A 24769-nucleotide genomic window follows, 5' to 3' on the forward strand; every position below is an offset into this window, starting at 1 on the left:
AACAACAGAGGACAAAACATAAAACAGAAGTGCTAGACCCGGGACCCGACACGATCCATTCATTTGTGTTTCGCTGCTACCTTACTGAATCTATCACACACACACACAAACCATAACGAACAAAAATAATTTAAGTCATTTTTTAACTCAAAATGTTGTACAGTACATCATATTACAGTAAAATGCCCTGCTGTCCCTTTTATATTGCAGTTGCAAAAAAAAGGTCTAATTTTTACTTCCTTAAGACTCCGTTGCCTTCATAATATATTGTATTAAGGCTCTGTAAAAATGCACTGAACAACAATTTGCTTTTATTTTTGTCATTCGACAGTTCATATTTATCTTATATATAAACTGGCTGGGCTTAATCATTGTCTTAGGAGAAAAGCATTGTTCTTATTGCTCTTAGTTGTTCTGCAATTACCAATAAACATATAAATAAAAAGTATTATTAGTATAAATTATTAAAGTATTATAGTAATATATAGCCTACTACATAATAATAATAACCCAACAATAAATCTTATTTGGGCCTATATTTGGCACAAAATATAAGGGAAGTGGCTATTGAGCCACACTGTAAAAAGGTTGCTGTAAATTTTACAGTGACTTACTGGCAACTGGATGCCAGTAAGATACTGTAAAACCATATTACTGTATTTATATTTACAGCACATGTACAACTACTGTATTTTAATTTACAGCACAATTACAACTACTGTATTTTTATTTACAATTTTTTTTTACTGTATTTAGTAATATTTTTACTGTATTTTATATTAAGGTAAGTACTGCATGACTAGTACATAATCAGTACTTTTGTTACATTTGAGCTCAGCTTCAAAATCAACCTCCAAAATCACAAGAACACATATACCCTGTAAAATGTACTCTTTTGTTGCTCAACAAGTACTTATTAAAGAACAAATTACATTAAAGGGTGTTTGTAACATGGCTAAATTTAAAACACTGGTAAAAGCGGAACAAGCCTTCCACAACAACAGATTTTGGTAACATTCCATAAACTGTGCTCACCTTATACTTCCACAGCATTTACTACCCTTTGTTAATGTTAAAGGGATAATTCACCCAAAACTGAAAATTCTGTCATCATTTAATCACCCTCAGATTGTTCCAAACCTGTAGAAATGTCTTTGTTCTGTTAAACACAAAGGAAGATATTTGAAAGAATGGCAGTAGCCACTGATCTCACCATTAAAGACATTTATACAGGTTTGGAACAATCTGACGGTGAGTAAATGATGACAGAATTTTCAGTTTTGGACAAACTATCCCTTACAAACATGTTTTAATTCTTTGGTATTTAAAACATTGGTAAAAGCACAACAAGCCTTCCACAACAACAGATAACACTTTGCATGAACTGTGTTGACCTAAAATTGTCCAGAATTGTCCATTGTTTATTCATTTTAGATCATTGTGTGTTAGGTGAACAAATAGAACGAAATTATAAAGCGTTACTCAGTTTTTTAAATTGTTGTCAGTTGGGTTTTTTATGAGTAATTTTGCCAATCAAAGTCAATGAGCTCTCTGATTAAAGATGCAACATGAGGATTTAGGCAGGTACCTTTTTTTTTGCACCCTTTTCCCAGATGTCCAGCTGATCTGTGTCCTTGTCTGGCATTTCGTCCCATCTGGATTGATTCTCAGAATGAATCTGGAGGTACAAAAAATAATTCACATTATAAACATTAGCTATCAAAGCAATAATGTTTCTCCAACAGTCCTTACAAATCTGTCAATTATCATTAATCGAATAGCACATAAGGATTAACCACCCTTTTATATCTAGATAGGTTGAATAATAACAAACTTTTGAAGGAATTCATAATGTACAAACCTCTGAATGAATTCCAGCGTAGCAGATGCCTCTTCCTGTTACTGCACATTGAATGTATAGTAGCAGCCAAACAAGACAGCTAATGCCGTCTGAAAATTGCTTAGCTCTTGTGGCTCGATTATGACTCTGCCCTCCATAGTCAGCATCCATTTCTTGGCATGAAGAATGGAATCTCCTGTAACAGACACCATCATAGCAGCTTTTTAGTAAGGGTAGGTAAAAATAAAAAAAATTGGTACAATTAAACTTTTTTTCCGCTAAATACCGGTTTGTGTACTGTTTTCCAATCAGAAGTTATTGTCCTTATTTCCTTCAGACTTCTCTAGGACTGTTTACACATAACATTTGTTCATTCCACATTTTTCATTTTTATTGTTTTTGTGTGAAAATTTTCTTGATAAGACATTTTGGTGGCTCCATACACTTCATCTGCAGTGTCTCACATACAGTATATTTGCTATAATTAAAAGATGCTGTAAAGTTATAGTTATATCACAAAATATTAGTATGTAAAATTAGCATAGTTACAAAGCTCAAACTTCAGTCCAAAGAGAGATATTTTCTTTGACAGAAAACACCTTTTAAAAACTAGAATAAGAATAAGGAGACCATAAAAGCTATGACATTAAAGCAGACCCACCCGCTGATAATAAGTCATAGTGTGAATTCATAAAAGCATTTTGATAGCCTTACCAAGTGCAATCAGCCTTGGCATGGTAGGCAAAGTGAGGCTTCCCTGTACATCTGCTTCAGTTGACGTGACTTAAATGTAGTAAATAATTAATAAAAATTAGGGAAATTGAAATGCATATACAAAACATACTTGTGTTAAAATTAGTCTCAGTGGCCTCTCCAATTATACAAGTAAAATTTTATTTATATAGCACTTTCAAGCTACACGCACAAAGTGCTTTACATAGCATGCATTACACAACATCACTTTCCAAAGAGACAATGCAACAGATATCACAAAAAAGCACATCTATACATATACATTTTCAATCTACTTCAATCACTGCAAAAGCTCTGTCCCCAATAGTTTTATATTGAGTTCTTGGAACTACCAGCAATTCTTTACAAGAAGACCTCAAAGATCTCACTGTTACATAAGGAAAAAAGGTATAAAGTATAAAAGTATAAAGGAGCCATACTTATATGTCACATTGTGTTATCTTGTGATATACTGTACCTCCCTGACCAGCTCAAATATGTCTATCATGAAAAGCACAATTCAATTCTAAGACATGCTTTTTACCTGATACATTGTGTTATTTAAATGATGATGAAAGTTCAATTGAACCTCAAAATGCATGACATGAAAACATGAACTCTTTGGAAATGTTAAACTATGATACTAATTACAATTATTATTCTCTAAAACCAGCTGTTCAAATAACATTAATACTTACATCAGCCAAAAGAAAGAGTGAATCCTGCTTCTCTCTAATACGTCATTAGGGTAATCATAGATGCAACACCATAGTTGATATCTCCTTTTTCAGCGCAATTTATATCTTTCAGGACGTTTCTGACATCCTCTTTCCATCTTTGAAGTTGACTTTTAAAAAAATGTAGCACCTTCTTTCCTTTTGTGCTGAGAGATTCTGTGAGTCTAGTGTTAATATCAATCCCAGTCAGAGTGTTGAAGTGATCACACAAATTTCTCTTCATGAAAAGAAATGGCCACTGTTCTTTGAGTTCATCAATGCGGGGTGGGGCGGTTTTATTGATGGCATAGCGCTGAGAAACATATGTTGTTTTCATCAGTTCTTCCACCTGACCACGTTCTGCTGCTCTTGGTCCCTCTTGAGAAAATAACTTAACCATTTCCTCTCTTTTCAATTCTACTGATTCTGGAGTCTCACCTTGAGGGAGGTCAACTGGTTGCCAGTTGATGCAGCCGTAGCTATCTGTTTTTGAACATTTGGATGGGGTAATCTCACTGCTGGGTGTAGACCCGTTGTCACTAATGCAACGTTTTGCTCTTCTAACTCTCACAAGAGTGTTGTCACGATTGAGATGTTCAGCCCTTGTTTTTATCTGATTTAACAAGGATCCATATCCGCAGCCAATTAGCTCTCCTTCCATTGTTTCATCTGCAAAGCTTTTTGGGTATTTTTCAGTAACTCTTCTTTCAATTTCAGAACAGTGGCTTCTAGTAGGGTTTAAGCATGTTTCTCGAATAGAGTCTACAATAGTTCTCACCATTGCTAAATGCTCCTGCTTCCGGGGTCGCTGGCCTTGTGCAAGGCATTGTCACAAATTTGGTGGCATTTTCTCCCACGGTACTTCAAACGATGAAACCCAGTCAGACACTTGAATAGGGACATTGGCTGGTTCGCCTGAAAATGAAGAGCCTATTGAAGAGATGGATTGCTGGCCAGAAGTAAGGTCTTGATGACCTGTGTGAGGAATTAAAACACGTTCAATCTTGCAAACAAACTAAATACAAATATACACTTAATAGACAAAGCCAGAACCACCATGATAAATGGAACATCCATAAGCCAATCAATGTTGCTAAAACATGAAATGTCGTCTTTAGACTAAATATTATTAATATACTGTATACCACTGTCCAACCCAAAGCAAATTAACTATATACAAGTTTACATAGGCACAGAGCCAGCAGGAACAGACCTCTGTTTTTCAATGAAATACCAGGGTCCAACAATTTTCAAATATACACTACACATAGGCACAAACAGAGCCCCCAGACACAGATCTGTTTTTTCATACTTCAGTGTCAGATGCAAACCTTAACTTTAACAAGACAGATATAAACAAATTTGTGTTTAGCACAGATGGAACACCATATATATTTATAGATAGCAAACAAACAAAATTAGAGTATAATAAAATGTAGTCATACTGGACCTTGTGAAGTACAATGAGGAAACATCAGTAGCTAATAAAATGTTCTCTTCAGACTGAATATTCTCTTTAGAGTAACGTTAATAAACCACTTGTTAAATTGACATAAATAAAACAACTTTTTCAGATTTTATGTATTTGTATTGGTAGCATTTATTAAAATTTAATTTTGTTATTTTTTCATTTTTAAATATGATAACAATGAACAGTGTTCAACATTTCAACTTTCTCAAAGATTTTATGTATTGGTAGCATTTACTACTATTTCATTTTTTCCATTTTTTTTAAACGTTAACACTGAATTAGTGTTCAACGTTTCAACTATCTCACAGATTTTATATATTAGTAGCATTAATTAAAATTTCATTTTCATATATGATAACACTGAACAGTTTTTAATATTAAAAATGAAGGAATTATGCATTGATAACAAGGGACATCAATAGTATTTCATGCCTCTTTTCTTGATGTAGTGTATGAGTCTACAGCCAGCAATAGGAGGAATAACATATTTCATGTCTTCTAAGGTAACAAACTGAAGATCACTTACTGTCTGCCCCAAACACCCATACCAGTCAAATGTGTTAAAAGATTGTTATAATCCCTCTTCTGAAGCATGGGTAGCGCTTTCTTGATGATGTCCTCCACTGGGTCCATCTTTTCATTTATCTTAAACAGACAGAATGATGCAAAGGCACAAGATTAACATCAAATATTTTGTAAAAAGACAGTGGGTAGTAATCAACCAGGTCCTCTACACTGACACAGACATAGGAAATAGAGTCAATGAGACAGTGCACACCCAGGTCAACTAAGAGCACTGATTGGTATTTTTCAAGGACAAAAAAAACATCTGATGAGTTTGCCAATATCAGTGCGATTTTTCCAAAGATGTATCCCATGTCACTGTCCTTCATAACTACAACCATGGATTTCTGGTATTTGGTGCCCTTGTAAGTAACCGCTGAAGTCACTGATGTAGCCTCTTGTATGCCTCTGAACCTAATAGCTTCCTGGATGCCAAGGTTATATAAGTGGCTGTCAAATTCATTAGCTTGCTGCACTTGAAGACTTGGTGTGAAGAGACTGCCAGCCAGAAGATAGGCTTGCAGAAGCTGGTGTCTATCTGCCAAAGTACTGTTCAGATTTTTGAAGTTATGCAGCTTCCTTGCACACTGCTTAAAAAATGTGTGCTTGCTTTCGAAGCGCAAAGTCCACGAGCGTATCAGTGGACCAAAATGAAGTATGAGTTCTGGGAGTGCAGTAAGAAATGGTGCTTTGGTTTCAGTGGTGTAGTTGTAAACAGTGAGACTCTAGAATCAATATACTGCTGAATAAGAACTTTCAGATATGCTACCTGGTTAGCATGTATTTTGGGGGCTGTCACCATATTAACTACATCTCGAAGCTGCAGACACAACTGCCAAATCTCATCCTACAGTGGATTTTTTATGCGATCACCTACAAAAAGTGGTAGCAACCGGAGCAAACACCAGTTTTGAGCTGCATTACCTCCCAACTTTTGACAATCTGCTCGAAATTCACATGGTTTATTGTTGACATCAGCCCCAGCATATTTAAAAGTAGATATGTTCCTATTCAGCTGGGTGTAAGTGAAATGTTTACCTACACTGACGAGATGCTTGATGTACAGAGATAGATCTGCTGTAACGATACCTTCAAAAAGGTCATGTCCCAAGCATGGTGGGAGTCCTGGGTCACACACATGGAAGTGTTTTAAGGTATTAAACACAGAGTCAAATTTTATGCCGTTAACATCAGTGAATTGAGGATTCCTGGAAAGCTCATTAACAGAGTTCTTATAACTTTGTTTTGTGCGTGGGAGGCCTAATTCTGTTGGAGAATTTTGAAAAGTATGTCTGTCTATATCACAGTAGCGACAGAAATATTTACTTCTGCTGAAGTTCTGTGTGAAGCCGCCAATCATGTGTGACCCAAGATTATCTCCAGCTATAGCAAGCACTGCACCTTTCATTATTTGACCACTGTCCAGCTCAACCCCTGTCTCTTCAAGATCCCTCAAATCTTTTACAAGGGGACCAAACACTTTCTCTTGCCCAAAAAACACCAAATCTTCCTCCTTACAAAGCATTACAAGCTGAATGGGGTCTATAGTGGACCTATTATGAGGAGAGATTTCTGACAGTGTCATGTAAACGGCAAGTTGCTTGTGCTTTTTTTTGCCAGAGCCTAGTGGATTCACCACTTCAAATGAATCCTGGTATAACATAATGGATACTGAGGCCATACACTGAAAGAAATCCTTGTCTTTAAAATTCCTGCCATCCCTTACATCCTCTAGTAAATGTGGGTCGTCTGATCTGTGCGCCTTTGCGTATTTTTACCTAGATACACTTTATTAGGTGCTACATAGTTAATTTTTTTCTTGAAATATGTCTTCCTTGTTTCATCAGACCTAAATACTCCCTCATTATACAACCTCAGAAGATTGTTCTTGTTTAGACCAGTTATGATGTTATCAATATTAATTAATGGTATATTCAGCTTTGTTAATTCATCTCTAAGTTTTGAAAATATATGTTGCATGTTGCTGTCATGCACCACCTGGAATTCATCTATTAAACATTGTATAGTGGTGGCTGGTAGCAGCATTTGTGCTTGCATCCTCAAATAGAACAGTGCCAGATTTGTTAAAAATGTGTCTTCTCCATCATTGCAATAAGCATCATACTGAAAATGCATAAAACTGTCATCTTGGATGTCACTGTCATGTCTACAGTCTACAGATAATGCATCATTATCTAGTTGTACAGGGTTCTCTAAAGATTCTTTGTGTTTTCTGCTAATGTGAGATGTGAAAGATGATTTCACATGAAAACGTTTTTCACAGTTAGGAAAGGGACGGGTAATCTTTTTCCCATCTCTTACATGCCATTTTAAATGGTCACACAAACTATTCAAATTGTGAGATGTATGCCCGCATCCCACGACTTGACAAACCAAGGCATCCATTTGATCAGGTCTACAGCTTACGTTTTTTGGCTGTGAGTGCTTGCGACACATGTGTGACGTTAGTGCAGATAGCGTGTGAAAACGTCTTGGTTACGGATGTAACCTCGGTTCCCTGATGGAGGGAACGAGACGTTGTGTCGAACCGACAGAATGGGGTTTGTCTTGAGAACCTATCATCTTCTGAGTATTTAGAAAAGGCCAATGAAAATCGGCGAATGAAATTTGCATGCCGGGCTCCTCCCCGGATGTCCGGGTATAAGAGGAAAGCCGGCGTGCTCATTCATTCACCTTTGGTCTGAGGAGCCTAAAGCATCCTCCCCCGACCGCTGGGGTGGGCGGCCAGTGTTGTGGCATGAGGGACACAACGTCTCGTTCCCTCCATCAGGGAACCGAGGTTACATCCGTAACCAAGACGTTCCCTTTCTGTCAGTCTCTTGACGTTGTGTCGAACCGACAGAATGGGGTTCCTATGGAAAACATCACAGCACTGAGCCGCGTCACAATCTCTGCGGTGCGACGTTGACTGGCCTGGGCGAGTCAGACGAACACGCTGACGCGAAATTATGACCCTCCAGTGGAGTGGAAGGGGGACCCAGAGCTTTACACAAAGTAGGGAAACCCCTGTCACCGGCCGTCACGGGCGGAGGCCTAGTTCTCTAAATGGCGAGAAGCCGCCGGGCACCGTACGGCCCACTGGGTAAGCATTATTCCCCCCTGGGGGAAAAACGCTGCAGAGGCCACTACCTACCGTAGGGAGGAATAGTGGAGACACCACATGGTCTCACCATCAGGGGAGAACTCATGGGAGGAATGTTCGGACTGCAGGAGTTAACCGCAAGGTGGGAGTCCACCTGGGGAGGTCATGGGTTGCCAAGGTGGGAACCATTCATGAGGATACATCAGACGGAACAGCCCACGGAGGGGGGGTTACCACGTCTGGAGCACTAGGTCCGGTTAGAGCTATGTGGGAGATAACTCAACTGTTCCCCGGCCTAAGGGGGCAGGGCTGCTCTGCCCAGCCTGTCCCCTGGAAGGGTGCTTAGTGATGGATGGAATGCCTGTTCTTTACCCGAGGGGAAAGAAGTGAGGCGGGATCGCCACTGCTCCCCCCGGAGGGGGAAGGGCTTCCGCAGGCGTATGCCCTACCGGCTGCCGGTCCCACACCTTGCCAGGATGCGGGCTGACACCGGTTCCGCGCGTAGGTATTAGAACCTCACGGAGTTGTTAGGCATAGCCCAACCCGCAGCTCCGCAGATGTCTGCCAGAGAGGCGCCCTGAGCCAGCCACGAGGGGTGTGCCTCACCCCCAACGGGCAGGAAAAAAGATCGGTATGCCCTAACGAGGGCATCCACGATCCAGTGCGCCAGCCTCTGTTTGGAGACAGCCCTCCTGCTGACCTCCGAAACAGACAAAGAGCTGCTCAGAGCTTCTGGGCTCTGCGTGCGGTCCAAGTAGAGGCGCCGTGCGCGTACTGGACACAACACGGATAGGTTGGGTCTTCCTCCCCGGTGGGGAGCGCCTGCAGGTTCACCACCTGGTCTCTCGGGAGAGTGGTGGGAACCTTGGGCACGTAGCCGGGGCGGGGTCTCAAGATAACGTGAGAATCCCGGCCCCGAGTTCTAGGCAATCTGTGGACACGGAGGGTGCTTGTAGATCCCCTACCCTCTTGGAGGTGAGCGCCATGCGGAAAGCCGTCTTTATCAAGACTGAGAAAGAGCGGCAACCCCGAGAGGCTCGAAGGGGGCGGGGCCTCTTGAGGCCCGCCACCTAGGTCGCAAGAGGGTACGGAGCGCGGATAAGGTGGTCACCCTCTCGCGCCCCTTAGGAACCTAATGACCAGGTCGTGCTGTCCCAGAGGCTACCCAGCACTTGGGTCATGATGAGCGGCCGTAGCGGCTACATACATTCCCAGTGTGGAGGGGGAGAGGTTACTCCCCAGTCTCTCTTGAGGACGGGACAGCTCGTACCCGACCGAGCAACTCCGCAGGTCTTCTCACCGAGAAGAGCACCAGGTCGAGAAGAGGCGCCACCTATGGGTGTATAGCCACCCAGTGGCCGAAGCCCTAGCCTGAGTGACGTCCCAGCCAGACCGGGGGTGGGTCACTCAGGATCTCCTCGTCCCATCCAGACATGGAGACCAGGTTCTACCTGGGATGCCGTAACGTGCCCCTTCCCCTGGGGAAGCAGTTCGCCAGGGGGAGCGGCCAGGGGGGAGTCGTTGTCAGAGCCTTAGCTCCGAGAACCAAGTTCTGGTTAGGCCAAGGGGCGTAACTAGTACCACTTGATGCTCCTCTTCCCTCGCCTTGCACAGGACCTGTGCAATGAGGCTCACTGGGGGGAAGCGTACTTCCGCTGTTCCGAGGCCAGCTGTGCGCAAGGGCATCCGTGCCAAGGGTTGCCTCGGACAGGGAGTACCAAGCGGACAATGGGTGGAGTCCGGGGAGGCAACAGGACCACCTGTGCCTGGCCGAACCTCTCCCAAATGAGCTGGCTGCGCGGGGATGGAGTCGCCACTCCCCGCGAGGCGTCGACTGACGAGAGAGCGCATCGGCTGTCTGGTTCAGGACGCCTGGGATGTGTGTGGCTCGCAGGGAACTGATCACCTGCTGACTCCAGAGGAGGCGCCGGGCGAGTCATGTTTAGCTGCCGTGAGCGAATCCAATGATATACGCCACAGCATCTGTGCTGTCCGACCGGACCAGCACGTGCCTGCCCTGCACGAGAGGTAGTAGCCTCCTCAATGCAAGTAGCACAACAAACAACTCTAGGCAGTTGAGATGCCAACGCAGGCGGGGGCCCGTCCACCGCCCCGACACTGCTTGCCCGTTTGCACACGGCACCTCAACCCCAAGAAGGTCATGGAGACCAGGGGGTTAGGGTGTGTCAGCAGAAAGCGTGTGACCATACGCCTGCTGCCAATGTGCCACGCTCTCCAAGGAACTTGACTCTGTAGCCAGTGTTGGAGCGGTCGTATGTGCATCGACCCGAGGGGGACCACCCCCGCCAAGGATGCCATGTATCCCAGGAGCCTCTGAAATTGTTGCAGGGGGACCGCGGACTGTCTGAAAGCTTCAGGCATTTCAACACTGATCGGGTGCGCTCTGTAGTCAGTCGCACTGCCTCTGGGAGGCCGCGTGGGTGCGGGCTTCCTCGTCGCGGGTCTCGCGCCCCCCGCGGGGGGTGAGCAGGGCCGCTCATGAGGACAGAGTCGAGTTCCCTACCGAGAAAGAGGATGCTCTGCACCGGGGAGAGCTTGCTCTTCTCAGTTGACCTGTAGCCCCACCGATCTAGGTGCCGGAGCACCAGGTCCCTGTGTGTACACAACAGATCTCGAGAGTGCGCCAAACTGAGCCAGTCGTCGAGATAGTTTAGTACCCGCACACCTCCTTCCCTAAGGGGAAGGAGGGCGGCTTCCACGACCTTCGTAAAGACTTGTGGAGACAGGGACAGACCGAAGGGGAGGAACCTGTACTGATATGCCCATCCCTCGAACGCGAACCGTAGGAACGGACGATGTCGAGGGAGGATCGAGACATGAAGTACGCGTCCTTCAGGTCGATTGCCATGAACCAGTCCTGACACCTGACGGACGTCAGGATGCGCTTCTGCGTGATCAACCTGAAAGGCAGCTACTGTGTAGGTGCCTGTTCAGAAAACACAGTCCCAAGATAGGGCGCAACCCCCCGCCTTTCTTGGGGACAATGAAGTAAAGGCTGTAAAACCCGCTGAACATCTCAGCTGGTGAGACGGGCTCGATCACTCCCTTCACCAGAAGGGTGGCGGCCTCGGCCCGAAGTACGGGAACATCCTAGCCTCTGACTGAGGTATATCGGATACTGAACTTGGCGGGCGTGAGGCGACTGGATCGCGTAGCCGAGACGTATCATCTTCCCTAGCCACCCTGACAGTCTGGGAAGCCGGACAGGCTCCCAGAAATGAGACGGGGACTAAAGGTACGATCTTTTTCATCGTCCCCCCGGGGGGTGGTTCGATGGCTAGCAGTACAGATTCCTTGCCGGGGGAGGTCCCCCGGGGAGGAGATCGGCTCTGCTGTTTTTCCTGCCTGGCGACTGCGCAGCTCAACGCACTGTCTGACTGAGAGTGCTGAAGGCTGGTGTTTATACTCGACATTGCGCTTCGCCATGACGCAACGTCGAGTTTGCCGTTCACCGTCGTGCAGAGGGTGGGAGCGGCTGTGATAACCCAGAGAGAGAGGAAACTCCTTAGAGAGTAAGTGGGCGCTAGCCCCCCGGAGGGGGCCAGCAGATGGAGAGACGGGGCAGGATCCGTCCCTATCCGACTTCCCAGCGATGTGGCTGGGGTCGGGCCCAATGGTAGCCTTGATCGCCCTGAGGTCTTCCCATGAGGGCCGCTTCACCGCGGCTGCTGATGGGGCGATGGTCTCCTCTTCGCTGTCTCCTCCAGGGGGGGGCCGCCTGATTGGGGGGCGATCAGAACTTGCTCGTGACTTGCTGGTTCGATCCTCAGGGCCGGTGGGTAACGACTGAGGTAGGTAACTTACCCCTACTTGCTCCCCGGGCGCTGCAGTGATAGCTGCCCACTGCTCCGGGTGTACGTGTGTTCACGACTTGCTGTGCGTGTGTTCACTACTCTCTGGGTGGGTTAAATGCAGAGGTCACATTTCGGGTATGGGTCACCATACTTGACAAATAGGTCACTTCACTTCAAGTTAAGGATGTCGTTCCCTCAACATAAGAAGTCGTGGCCACGAGAAAGGATGTCGTTCCCTCACCATAGGATCTTGAGGGAACGACTTCACATCGCGTGGCCACAACATAAGGATGGCGTTACCTCAACAAGCTGATCTTGTTTGCCACAACATAATATCGCGTTCCCACGAGGTAATATCTCATGGCCGCAACATATTATCACGTTCCCACAAGGTAATATAAAAAGTGGTGGGGACATATCCCACCTGTCTCACCCTCAAATTACGCCTATAGAAAGTACAATGAACCAACCTGTCCAGAATAAACGCGTGAACCAAACATATTTTATCTATTGCACCAAACTGTTTTTTTCCATTCATTCACTAATCGTTTATTTTTATTTCATATTTGTATATTATTGTTATTACAATCTCTGTATAGGCACCATCACACGCAATTCAATATAACAGGCAATATGTTCATATAATAATTTATTAATTCCAGCCTATATCTTAATTAAAAATACATATTATTATATTCCTATCTATTTCCAGGGTTGGACCTGCACGGTTTCGGCGGGTGGGGCTTCCTGGGTCGCGGCTCGTGGGCTCTCCCTGTTCTTCGTGGACGTTGCTCGGTGGCTTTGGTCGGGGTCACTGAGTGCAGCTATGACACGTCAGAGGAGATCTGGCCCTCCCGGCTGAGCCTGGTTTCTCCCGAGGTTTTTTTTTCTCCATTATTCAGCATTGGAGTTTGGGTTCCTCGCCACAGCAGAGCAGTGCAGTGTTGGCTTGCTCACTGGGAGACTGCATTTATTTATTTATTCATTTATTTATTAGATATTATTTATTATAATGATCTTGCTTGATCTATAAACACCATGCACTGTGCTGTGTTTTACCTTTCTGTGTTTTTCTTATTTGCTCCTGTAAAGCTGCTTTGGAACAATGCACATTGTGAAAAGCGCTATATAAATAAAATTGAATTGAATTTCCAGGCCCTAATAGACACGCAGGCTGTTAACGCATTCAAGTCGTGGCCACAAGATAAGGATGTCATTCTCTCACCATAGGATCTTGAGGGAAAGACTTCACATTGCGTGGCCACAACATAAGGATGTCGTTACCTCAACAAGCTGATCTCGTGGCCACAATATAATGTCGCGTTCCCACGAGGTAATATCTGGTGGCCACAACATATTATCATGTTCCCATGAGGTAATATCTCGTGGCCACAACAAAACTAAGTGAAACGAGCATGTCCCCTCCCGGTCACCGTAATAATCTATATGTAGCTGTTGGTTTATCTATAAAAGATTGACAATGGTGTTGTGGTTGAATGCCTAATAGATATTGATTTAGAGACTGCAGAATCGGTAGGCCTATTTACATGTCAGTAGACAAGATATATGTAAACTCGAAAATTAACCAATGAGAAAGCATCTAACATTTTCTAAAGGTAAGGTAAACTAGTACAAATCCTAGTCCTAGATATTCACATTCATCCTAGGTGTGTCAATAGACAAAAATCTGTTACAAAAGCAAATATAATAATATAAATGCATTAAACCAGGGAAAAAAGAGATGGGTTCCATAAGTGCTCATTTTATATATAATAATTTTATCTGAATGCAATCATTTTGTTCGTATCTAAACCCCGGTAAATCCTAAGAGTAAACTATTGGCAAACATGTGACAAATAAATGACAAATGAGTAGATAATTACAATATATTGATATTAAAATGTCATAGTGATCCTCTTTTATTCTTTATTAATATGCCTCTGATTCAGTGTAACAACAATATTTTTTAAGGTTTCTGACTGTGCATCTGATGAAGCAGAACTATGCCGCCACCAACTGTTCAGATACAGTCAGTGTAGCATTTGTCTCATACATGTGAATTTTTCATTTGACTGCAACTATGTGTAATGTTAAAATAATAATTATTTTCCAGGATGCAAATTATTTAGTTCGATGTGTCTCATTACAAATACAGGACAAAAATTAACAAGAATGTTGTGTCGTATTTGTTTGCATGCTACTTACCATTATTTTTTTATTATTTTCTGGTGAATTACTTTGAATTAGTTTATTTTAAACATGACGGCATTAATTCAATATGTTAAAGGTGATCTTATTTAGCATTTTTGAATCTGTCACAATGCTTTGTGTAACTCCCCTTTACCCTCTCCCATGCCATTTTACCTTGGTTGGAATTTGTTTATGTGTGTTTGGTGGGTTGTTGGGGCAACCGGAGGGTGTATTTGAAAGTTGACCCACTGGGCACCTCCCACCATTTCCCATAACCCCGGCCCATACTTGGTTTCACATGTCTTGGCATTTAGACACTACATTCCCCTGGCATCTACACAACCAATTGCCCATGTGTGCATGACATCTACACATTATCTTTGAAAATAAAGTGTTTTAACACACATTCATATTATTCTGATTTAGCAGATGTTTTGTGTTTAATTATTTATTCAGTGAGACAATGCTATTGCAGTCTTTTCTTTTAACACTACAAGCTTTTGTTTTAAGGACTATCTTCCAAAAAGGTTTAGAATAGCCAAACATATTAGTCTATTTTTTCTCCTCCACACACAATGGAAAAAACGATTTTAATGAAAACCATTCCAAACATTTGTCCTTTAGGCATTTACATTAAAAAGTGTGATGAATTGCGTCCAATCATGTGAATGCTGAAGATTAATTTAGTAGTTATTGGTGGTGAATGTGTGTTTGTGGTTACCTGGCAACATAAACTCTGTGTGATGTGACCTTGTCAGAATTCATTTTTAAACTGCTATCTTCCCTCCTGACACAAGCATGTCACAGAGGTCATCTGTGAATTTCCTGAACCTGATCTCATAATGTGCCAAAAATAAATGATATTTTTACAGTCGTGATGAAGCACACGTATTGGAACAGTTTTGTCAGAAGGTTATATTTGGGTCTGATCTTTAAAAATGACTACTGTTTTATTGTTTGTGACACAACATGTTGTGACATATTGAGCAATTTTATGACAACCCTCTCATAAATATACGACAAACGCTCACACACACCACACAGAGCACATACAGTAAGTCTTCATTATTCTATTAACAGTTTAATTGACTATTACTGAAACCATGCTAGTCTTTGGTGTCAAAATTTCTTTGTCGCTGCCTGGGCAACTACAAGGTCATCAGACAGAAGAACCTGTAAAGATAACTGCATTAAGTTCCTTGAGGGATTTTTTTACTAGATAACAACATTCTACTACAACTACAATACCAGATAACTACATTCACACAAATTAATTTATATACTGTACAGTATAAAGGATTCGCTCATCATCAGCATTAATTTTCACAGCTTTTTAAATACTGTATATGTAAACCTTGAATGTTAATTCTGTATAAACAATTCTTAATCAAGCATTCTGATGTTGTAAATCTGCTGTTCCGTCATGTCTACTTGTTCTCCAAGAGGACCTGAGGAAATCACCCTGATGATGGGGTTCAGACTGGGGCTCTATTAATAGCTTTCAGAGCAGCAACTGTGGAGTAACACTGGGTTCTTAGTCACTATGGCTGCCTTACGGGACAGTCATGAGGGTCAGAGTGCTGGCGCTCCTATTTGGCGTCACATGTATTTGATGATACTGAGGAACAGTTACATCATTCTAATTTCTCATCTGCAAAAAAAATGTATGATACATTATTATAAATCAGGAGCATTACATAAATTAAGATATACATCCCTTATTAATTACAATCCTATAAAATTATCCTATCATTAATTAAACTTAACCATAGTTTTATTATAGTAACCATGTTTTTAGTGGATTGATTACTATTTTATATACTATTTTGTGTACTACAAAATACCATGGTTAAAATGTAGTTATTGCAGTTCATTTCTGGTTTCCATGGTGTAACTATAGTAATATAGTTACACCATGGAATCATACTAAGCATGATTCGTTTTCATAAGGGATCATCTCTTACATAATGTTCTACATTTAGTGAACAGATGAGGTGATATAAAGGAAATATTAAGTCTTCACATGATGGTATACTGTCATGTTTTAGATATACTGTATATATGCAGTAGCAGTTTACAATGTTAAAAGGATTCAGACTTCATAGGCAAAAAAATGCAATAAACACAAAGAAACAAAAACACTTCACACTGCACAAAAATGAGAATAACGCTCAGATTAGAATCTATTAATAAGATTGTGTCACATGCTTTTATTACTTATCTTCTAAAAACCTCAAAGGGAAAATCTTTTCATCATCACCACTGTAACCAACCAGCCTACCCACCTGTAGAATTACACTGGTGCCCATATCATTTCACCTCCAGAGGATCCTGGATTTTTAGCAGAAAACAAGAAACCTTGCTTTTGAGCAGAAGCTCAAATATGGCAACTAATTGTACAGAAAAAACGACTGATTTTGAGCACAATTACATTATGTTCTATGTGGCACATATACATTATTATATAAGCACAACAATGCACATACAATATTTAATGTATTATTAACATTGTGGTACGAGAGCTCTTGCCGGCATATAACCTCTTATTGTATGTAAAAGACGTGACAGCACATTCTACATGGCATGGCCTGCTCTACCTCTACCTCATCAGCTCTCACCCCCTCCATCTGCTCCACCCAGCTGCTGGAAACCAGACCTCATGACAGCTGAGAAACCAAGGTTCCGGACAGAGAGAGAGAGAAGAGGGGGGACAATCTGTGGGGTCATACCAGTAAAAGTGGGTGGGAGCTACACTATATATATAGTCTAGCTTTGCCACTTGACCCTCATTCGACCACACAGCCCAAAGCGACACAACATTTGCACACCATACAAACCTCAAAGACCCAGTCATGAGCAAGAGCTATTCAGCTTCCGCCGAAACGGCCTCCTCATACCGCCGTACCTTCGGCTCAGGCCTGGGCTCCGGAATCAGCTCCTCCATGTTCTCTGGTCGTGGTTCCTCTGGTTCCTCACGAATGTCCTCCAAACTTTATGAGGTGACCAAGACCTCTGCTCCTGTCTTCTCCAGCCACCGTGCATCGAGCTCTTCATACGGTGCCGGCTCGTTGCTCCGTTCCTATCCCCATGAGAAGTTGGACTTTAACTTGGCTGATGCCATGAACCAGGACTTCCTCAAAACGCGCACTAATGAGAAGGCAGAGCTGCAACACCTCAACGACCGCTTTGCCAGCTACATCGAGAAGGTGCGCTTCCTCGAACAGCAGAACCAAGTCTTGATGGTGGAGATCGAACGCCTGAAGGGCCACGAGCCCACTCGCATCGCCGAGATGTACGACGAGGAGATGAGAGAGCTGCGCAGACAGGTGGATTCGGTGACCAATGACAGATCTCGTGTTGAGATAGAGAGAGACAATCTGGCCGATGACCTCCAGAAACTGAAAATGAGGTGAGAGGTTTAAGCCGTTAAAACTAAGATTCAGGACTACGCATTACATTTAGATTTTTTTAGATTTACTAATCTAAATAGAGCTAGGCATCATTTCTTCATATTATTTCATTAAATGTAGTTTGACAGCCTCTATGTTTAGGGTAGCAGGACAGTGCCATAGATGTTAGGGGATTATAACTAGATTTTCAATATTCAGACAGTAAAATGAGAAAATCAAATAGTGTATCTTTCACAGTACTAATGTGTTGAGTGTTGCGATTTTCTCAGACTCAATATTCACAAACTTTATAGAGGTAGAGTGACATTTAAAGTGGCTTGCAATAAGTCACATAGTGTGAAACTGGACAAGTTGTGATAGTGCCTATAACTCTTGCATGTGTCACTGAGCTGTTAGCTTGGGAAAGGACCTCACTACTTCACTGACCTCATCACCACATATGAAAATATGATGTTTGATCACGAAGAATTTGAAAGGAATATACATAAGCATAGAGCAAAATGTAGCAACATGGGCAGCAGGCGCATAAAATGCATAAAAAGGAATTTGGAGACGAAATGGGTTACACTACACATACAATATGCTAGAATGCTTTCACATATCCCCAATCACTGACAACTCACTTATGACTATGTATGATGTCGGAAAAAGTAAAGAGTGTTATTCCCATTTGCAAAAGGACCGAGAGTCATATTACACATTGCCCAGATTAGACTGCTATTATTAATCTCTTCAATATACCACCCGGCACTTCAGAGAATGCACAACTCTTGAAATAACTCTTATCTCAGTCATAGGCCCTCACAGTGTGTGACCCGGGTGTCTGTATGTCTGGGTGCATTGCACTAAAGGGACCCACTTAGCATGGCCTGCATTATCAACACTAATTCATGATAACTGTCCAACTCCCACTAAAAGCCATTTCTATTCATAGACATTGCTTTAAATTTACCTCGCATTGAGAGCTGTTCAAATAATCTACAAAGATGATAAAGGACTAGTGTAATGATGAGTTCTAACTGTTCAGCTTTATACGAAAACCAACCACAATGCTTTAAAGCTCTCCACTGTTTCTTATTGATCATAAAGCCATCAACTTTAGCATGGCATTATATTCGACATGACGACTTTCATCTCCCCGTTGAAAATATCAGATACCAGCTGACTGAGAACAATTACTCATGAAATCAGATATCTGGCACATTAACAACATGCCTGTTTCAGAATGGTTAGGGACGTTTACAATAGGCCTATGCTACGTATGATTCCAAGCGGCATGTGAGGGTATAGCGTGCCATCTCGATCTCTGTGAATGAAGGAATGGCAACATCACAAGGCCTCTTAACATATTTCTGAGTACATTCAGGTCATGTTGGCATTTAGAACACGCTTATTTTCGGCCATGTAAGAGTTATAACAAATGACAATATACTTATTTAAAACCATCTGATTTAAACAGAATAATAGAGTACAAGTATTTTCTCCTGATATGATGTGATAAAACTGTAAGCGGATGCTTGCTGTACTTGAAGATTTGTTTAGTACAACAGTTATGTGACCCTCCAATCTCTTTATTCTACAGACTCCAGGAGGAGATCCACCAGAAAGAAGAAGCTGAGAACAACCTCTCTGCCTTCAGAGCTGTACGTTTCTTTCATGCGTTCCTGGAAAACCTTTAGTTTTAGAAAACATTTGTTAGTTTCCAAGAAAATGGCACTGAGAAACACATAAGATTGGAATGACCTTCAAAATGTTACATTGTTTAACATGATTTTTAAAAAATCTATAAAGATACACTGCAAAAAAAATCTGTAATATTCTGTCAGTTGGGGCGCCAGAAAAAAACATTAAACAAAAAAAATTGGCAAAGTAAAATGAATGATTAAAATTTGTTTTTTACAATGAACTTGTAAATTAGCAGTTGATTTCTGTAATTTAACATTTTTACCGCATTTCAAAAACATGAAAATTCTGTCAAATAAAACAGTTTTTCTACAGTGTAGATACAGTAAACATACAAAGAAATCACTTTTTTGTATTTTTTGCAGGATGTAGATGCTGCCACTTTGACCAGGCTGGACCTGGAAAGACGCATTGAGAGTCTTCAGGAGGAGATTGCATTCCTCAAGAGGATCCACGAGGAGGTTTGTAATCTACATTTACATTTATTTACCCATTCTTTAACAAGACTTTCAGCGACCTCTCATCTCTATCTGATACAAAAAATATTTTTAGACTATGATAATACATATCTTTCCAAATGGGTGAGAGCTTTCTGCTCGCTCTTTATCTCAACCGCCCAGCACTCCCTGCCCCATTCTTAACATACAACACATACACTGACCTTTAACTGACAGGCCTCTGAAGTCAAGGTCTTTAAATGTCCTTTCTACGTTTTATTTGACATGTAAGGATGAAATGGTCACATGTGCATGCGTGTGTGTGTCAGCTGGCACTGACAGTAAGGGGGCAGTGTAAGGCTGTGAAACAGATGCATCCCTATAATTAAACAGAGACAGATTCTCTAAAACACAGCTGTGAGCAGGGGGGTTGGGGAATATAGCCTTACAAGGCCTCAAAGTCCTACACTTACAACAATAGCAGTTTATTATTGACTTATTCATTAGCATTTTGGATAGTTTAATCTAATACAGTATAGCCAGACCTACAGTATGTTTTACTAAAGAGCAGAAGGTCTAATTCACAAATTATTCAGCTTGTTTTGGCCAGGATCCATTTTGTTTAGATGGGAAGAGACCATACACAATGCAATGTTCCACCCCATGGTTGGACAGATAATGGACAGTTTCCAAGTTAATATAAATCAACGGTTGGGTTTGTCCATGTTTGACACAACCCCTTGTTAGCGTGTAATGACAAATACAGTAAAGTAAAAGTAAAAAAGTTTTTTTTTCAGTAAAATGTTTTTAAAGCCTTAACATTAAATCTTTTCATTAGGAAATCCGTGAGCTGCAAAGCCAAATGCAGGAAAGTCAGGTGCAGATCCAAATGGACATGTCCAAGCCAGACCTCACTGCTGCCCTGAGGGACATCCGCACGCAGTACGAGGCCATCGCTGCCAAGAACATCGGAGAGGCTGAGGAATGGTACAAGTCCAAGGTCTGTATTAAAGATTTTGAGATGATCTGTACCTTGTCACTATCTACAGACTATGAACTATGGCTGTTTGAGGTAACCTATCATCTGCGTTCCTCAGGTGTCAGATCTGAACCAGGCAGTGAACAAGAATAATGATGCTCTGAGACAGGCCAAGCAGGAGACCATGGAGTTCCGTCACCAGATCCAGTCCTACACCTGTGAGATCGACTCTCTCAAGGGAACTGTAAGTCTTTAAAGATCCTGTTGGCTCTAAACCAAAAATTGTTTCCAAGCCAAAGCAAATATTATATTTATCAACATATCTAAACATACCTGCTTTGTAACTTAAAATATACTGATAGTAACCATAATACACGGAAGAAAAGGATGATTTATCGAGAATGAGTTTAAATTATTCACAATTGGCATCTCTATGTATACTTTGTTTAGCAAGCCACAGAATAAGGTAACATACATGACTCTAAAATAATCCCATAAAATATGTCTTTAAATCTACAATTTTTATCGTGCATTACTACAACACCATCTACTTTTTATTTTTGCATTTGTTTTTATTGTAGTTTTTTTCACATTTTTTCATTCAGTGTTTGTGCATTATGCAATACTTTCATACAAAGTGAATAATAGTGCAATCGATGTACTACACTTTTATAAGTACATCTGTTACCCATTAAACCCAATGACTTAAAGGGATACACCACCCAAAAATGAAAATTATGTCATTACCCTCACGTTGTATAAATTTCTTTGTTCTTCTGATGAACACGAAGAACGATATTTGGAAAAATGACGACCATAGAAAGAAAAAATATTGTATCTTTTTTTGTTCTGTTAAACACAATAGAGATACTTTGAAGAATTTAGGAAAGTAAACAGTTCTAAAGCAACATTTTTATTTCGGCAGTCAATGATGTCTCAGAAATGTCAGTTGCTAACATTTTTCCAAATATCTTTCTTTGTGTTCAACAGAACAACGAAATGTATACAGGTTTGGAGCAAATTGTGGGGGGGAGGGTTAATTCATGACAGAATTTTCATTTTTTTGGGTGGAGTATTCCTTTGATGAAATGTTTACTCTGTAACTTTTGAATGTCAACTTCCTTTCTACATACAGAATGAATCTCTCATGAGGCAGATGAGAGAGATGGAGGAAAGAGTGGGTCATGAGGCTGGTGGTTACCAGGACTCCATTGCCCGTCTGGAAGGTGAGATCGCTAAGATGAAAGATGAGATGGCTCGCCATCTGCGTGAGTACCAGGATCTGCTGAATGTAAAGATGGCACTTGATGTGGAGATCGCCACCTACAGAAAACTTCTGGATGGAGAGGAGAGCAGGTAAAAGCACCAAGAGAGATTATTATAAACTAATGCTTCTCAAACTGTGTTCAGTTTAATAAATTAAATGTACTTTTAGTTGTAGTCAATTAATTATTGTTTAACTAAGACAAAATAAAAATTTATGTAAGTATGTTTTTGGGAGATCTTACCCCTCTGAGGTCTGGGAAACTTTGATGTAAACTAATTTCAAAGCATTGCATCTCATCATTTTTGTAATTTATTTTCAGGATTTCCATGCCTGTGCAGTCCTTTTCCAGTATGGGTTTCAGAGGTAAGTTTGCATATGTCAATTTCAAGGTCTTCTTGTCTTCTTCATCCACCAAAGGGGGGGGGGGGGGGGGGTCGAAACCATTGTGTTGAATACTTAGCTCTGCTTTCGCCTCTGTCTTGTGCTTAGTATACCTCAACCTAAGATGATAATAATAATACAGTATGTTTATTTTTACTATGCGAGGGTGAGTTTAATGATGCGGAAATTATGAATTGTGTTGCCATAGAGACCAGCCCAGAGCAGCAGCCTCAAAAGCAGCAACAGCGTTCATCTGAGGTTCACTCTAAGAAAACAGTCCTGATCAAGACTATTGAGACCCGCGATGGCGAGGTAACATACAAACACACATATTAGACAAACATACAAACACACATTTTTAGGCTTGTCATGTCTTAATGCAGGAATTGTGGTAACAGCTAAATGGATACATTTCATATGTCAGACTTCCCAAAACATAAGCATATGAGCATGTAAAGCATATACTGTATGTACACATGTATGGATGATTTGTCAATTATGCGAACTCCTAGGATGACTTTTTGCAACATAAAAACAAAACATATAAATCAATCATATTAATAATTCTATTTTAGATTGGATAGTTTTAAACTGTTAAACAGGCTTGTTTCCTCACCTAAAATCCAACATGATTTTTCCACATTTTTTTATCTCGTGAGATTCACTCAAAAATGTTCCAAATCCACATTGTCAGGTGAACTTCATGTGGCTTTTCTGTAATATATTTGTATTAGTTAACTTTACGCCAGAAAACATTAATTTCTTTGTTTTTGATTAGTTGTTTAATCACTTGCAAACTGCATGTAAGCAGATCTCAGATTTCCCCCTGCCCAAAAAATGTCATTATCATACACATTACTAAAACTCCACACCATCACATAAACGCTCTACATGTGCATAACATTTGAACATAGATAAAACAGTTAGAAGCCTTATTTTTCAAATCTAGTTCTCTGGATGAGCATGTACATAATGTGCATAAATAAATCATTATCATCATTATCATTTCCATTTTACTCCAGACTAGGACCACTAGTGAGGGCACGAGCGCCCTCAGTGCTCAGTGTGTAAGTTGAGCCGTGGCTCATTATGTCATCCTCAGTCCTTTTCCTAAACACTTTCCCAAACCAAACCTGTTCTTTATTAACCAGCACTGAGGCACTGTAGACTCTCAGATCCTTCCATCCTCAGCTGTAACACAGCTCAGTTTGCTACACACTCTGTGAGACTCAGCAGAACACTATTTCACACTGCACCTGCCTATTCATTCACAGCAAAGGCTGATTTAAATTAAAAAGACCCTCCTAACTGTCTGTTTCTTATTAGTAAATGGCAGTTCCCTGTTATGCATATCTGCATATGTCTCCAAACCCTTTCTCTCTAACATCCCTTTGTTTATTTTTCATTCAGGTTGTAAGCGAGTCCACACAGCACCAGCAGGACATCGTGTAAAGCCCACAAAACAGATTTCTAAGCCTAACTTACCTTTTTACTGATGACCTCGGGTTGTTTATTCACATCCACATTGTCATGACCCATTACCAAAGTGTTTGTGGATGACACACAATGACAAAAGGCAGAGAGCAAACAAGAGAAGGAGAATGTTAAATCAAACCGGTGATACAAATAGCATGAAGAGCCCCTGAACGTGAACAGTTGATTTGGAGTTTGTGTGAAATAATGTGTGCATGTGTGGTTGGGTCATTTTTGAGCAATTGTATTCCATCTCTTCAAAAGACACAATAAAGATTGGCTGTATTTTTCTCTTATGTAATTGAAGTTAAGGTTTGTGTGCTTTTGGGTTCAGATTTTTCTCATTGTACATTTCATAATTAGAGACCGGGGCTAGTTGTCACATTTTACTCTTAAGAACTTAATTTGCAGCCTTAATTTTTAGGATATAAAGTAGTTAATTACTGTTTATGCACAGATTGTATGAGTTGTGGCTACAAAATAAGTTACTAAACAAGTTTTTAAACATTTCGAAAGGTTAAGTAAAAAACGCTGGGTGATATATATTTCTTAGTAAAGCTCCACCTTCTGTCCGATTTCAGCATCTAACTTGTTCCTGAGGCAAAGACATATGTGCAGAATCTCACCACCACCGCCCTTTCTCATTATCAGCTTACACTTACCTCAGTTTATACAAACATCATCATAACAGTAATGAATGCCTTTTAT

The 24769-nt window shown here is 41.2% G+C and overlaps 1 protein-coding gene across 1 annotated transcript; it reads left to right on the top strand.

The window, feature by feature from the left end:
• The first annotated feature begins 17207 nt into the window (after positions 1-17207).
• Positions 17208-24357, top strand: desma (desmin a). The gene is made up of 9 exons (XM_057336669.1): positions 17208-17840; positions 19424-19484; positions 19890-19985; positions 20800-20961; positions 21059-21184; positions 22076-22296; positions 22527-22570; positions 22797-22900; positions 23999-24357. The coding sequence occupies exons 1-9, from the start codon at positions 17284-17286 to the stop codon at positions 24038-24040; spliced, it is 1413 nt and encodes a 470-aa protein (XP_057192652.1). The 5' UTR covers positions 17208-17283; the 3' UTR covers positions 24041-24357.
• The last annotated feature ends 412 nt before the right edge of the window (positions 24358-24769 follow it).

The sequence above is a fragment of the Triplophysa rosa genome, linkage group LG6, assembly GCF_024868665.1.
Source record: "Triplophysa rosa linkage group LG6, Trosa_1v2, whole genome shotgun sequence".
In the NCBI taxonomy this organism is placed as follows: Eukaryota; Metazoa; Chordata; class Actinopteri; order Cypriniformes; family Nemacheilidae; genus Triplophysa; species Triplophysa rosa.

Excerpts from the sequence above, each read along its gene's own strand:
- desma (XM_057336669.1), top strand. The coding sequence starts at position 17,284 with ATGAGCAAGAGCTATTCAGCTTCCGCCGAAACGGCCTCCTCATACCGC. Across the intron at positions 19,485-19,889 it reads ACCTCTCTGCCTTCAGAGCT|GATGTAGATGCTGCCACTTT; the intron begins GTACGTTTCTTT and ends TATTTTTTGCAG. Across the intron at positions 21,185-22,075 it reads TCGACTCTCTCAAGGGAACT|AATGAATCTCTCATGAGGCA; the intron begins GTAAGTCTTTAA and ends TTCTACATACAG.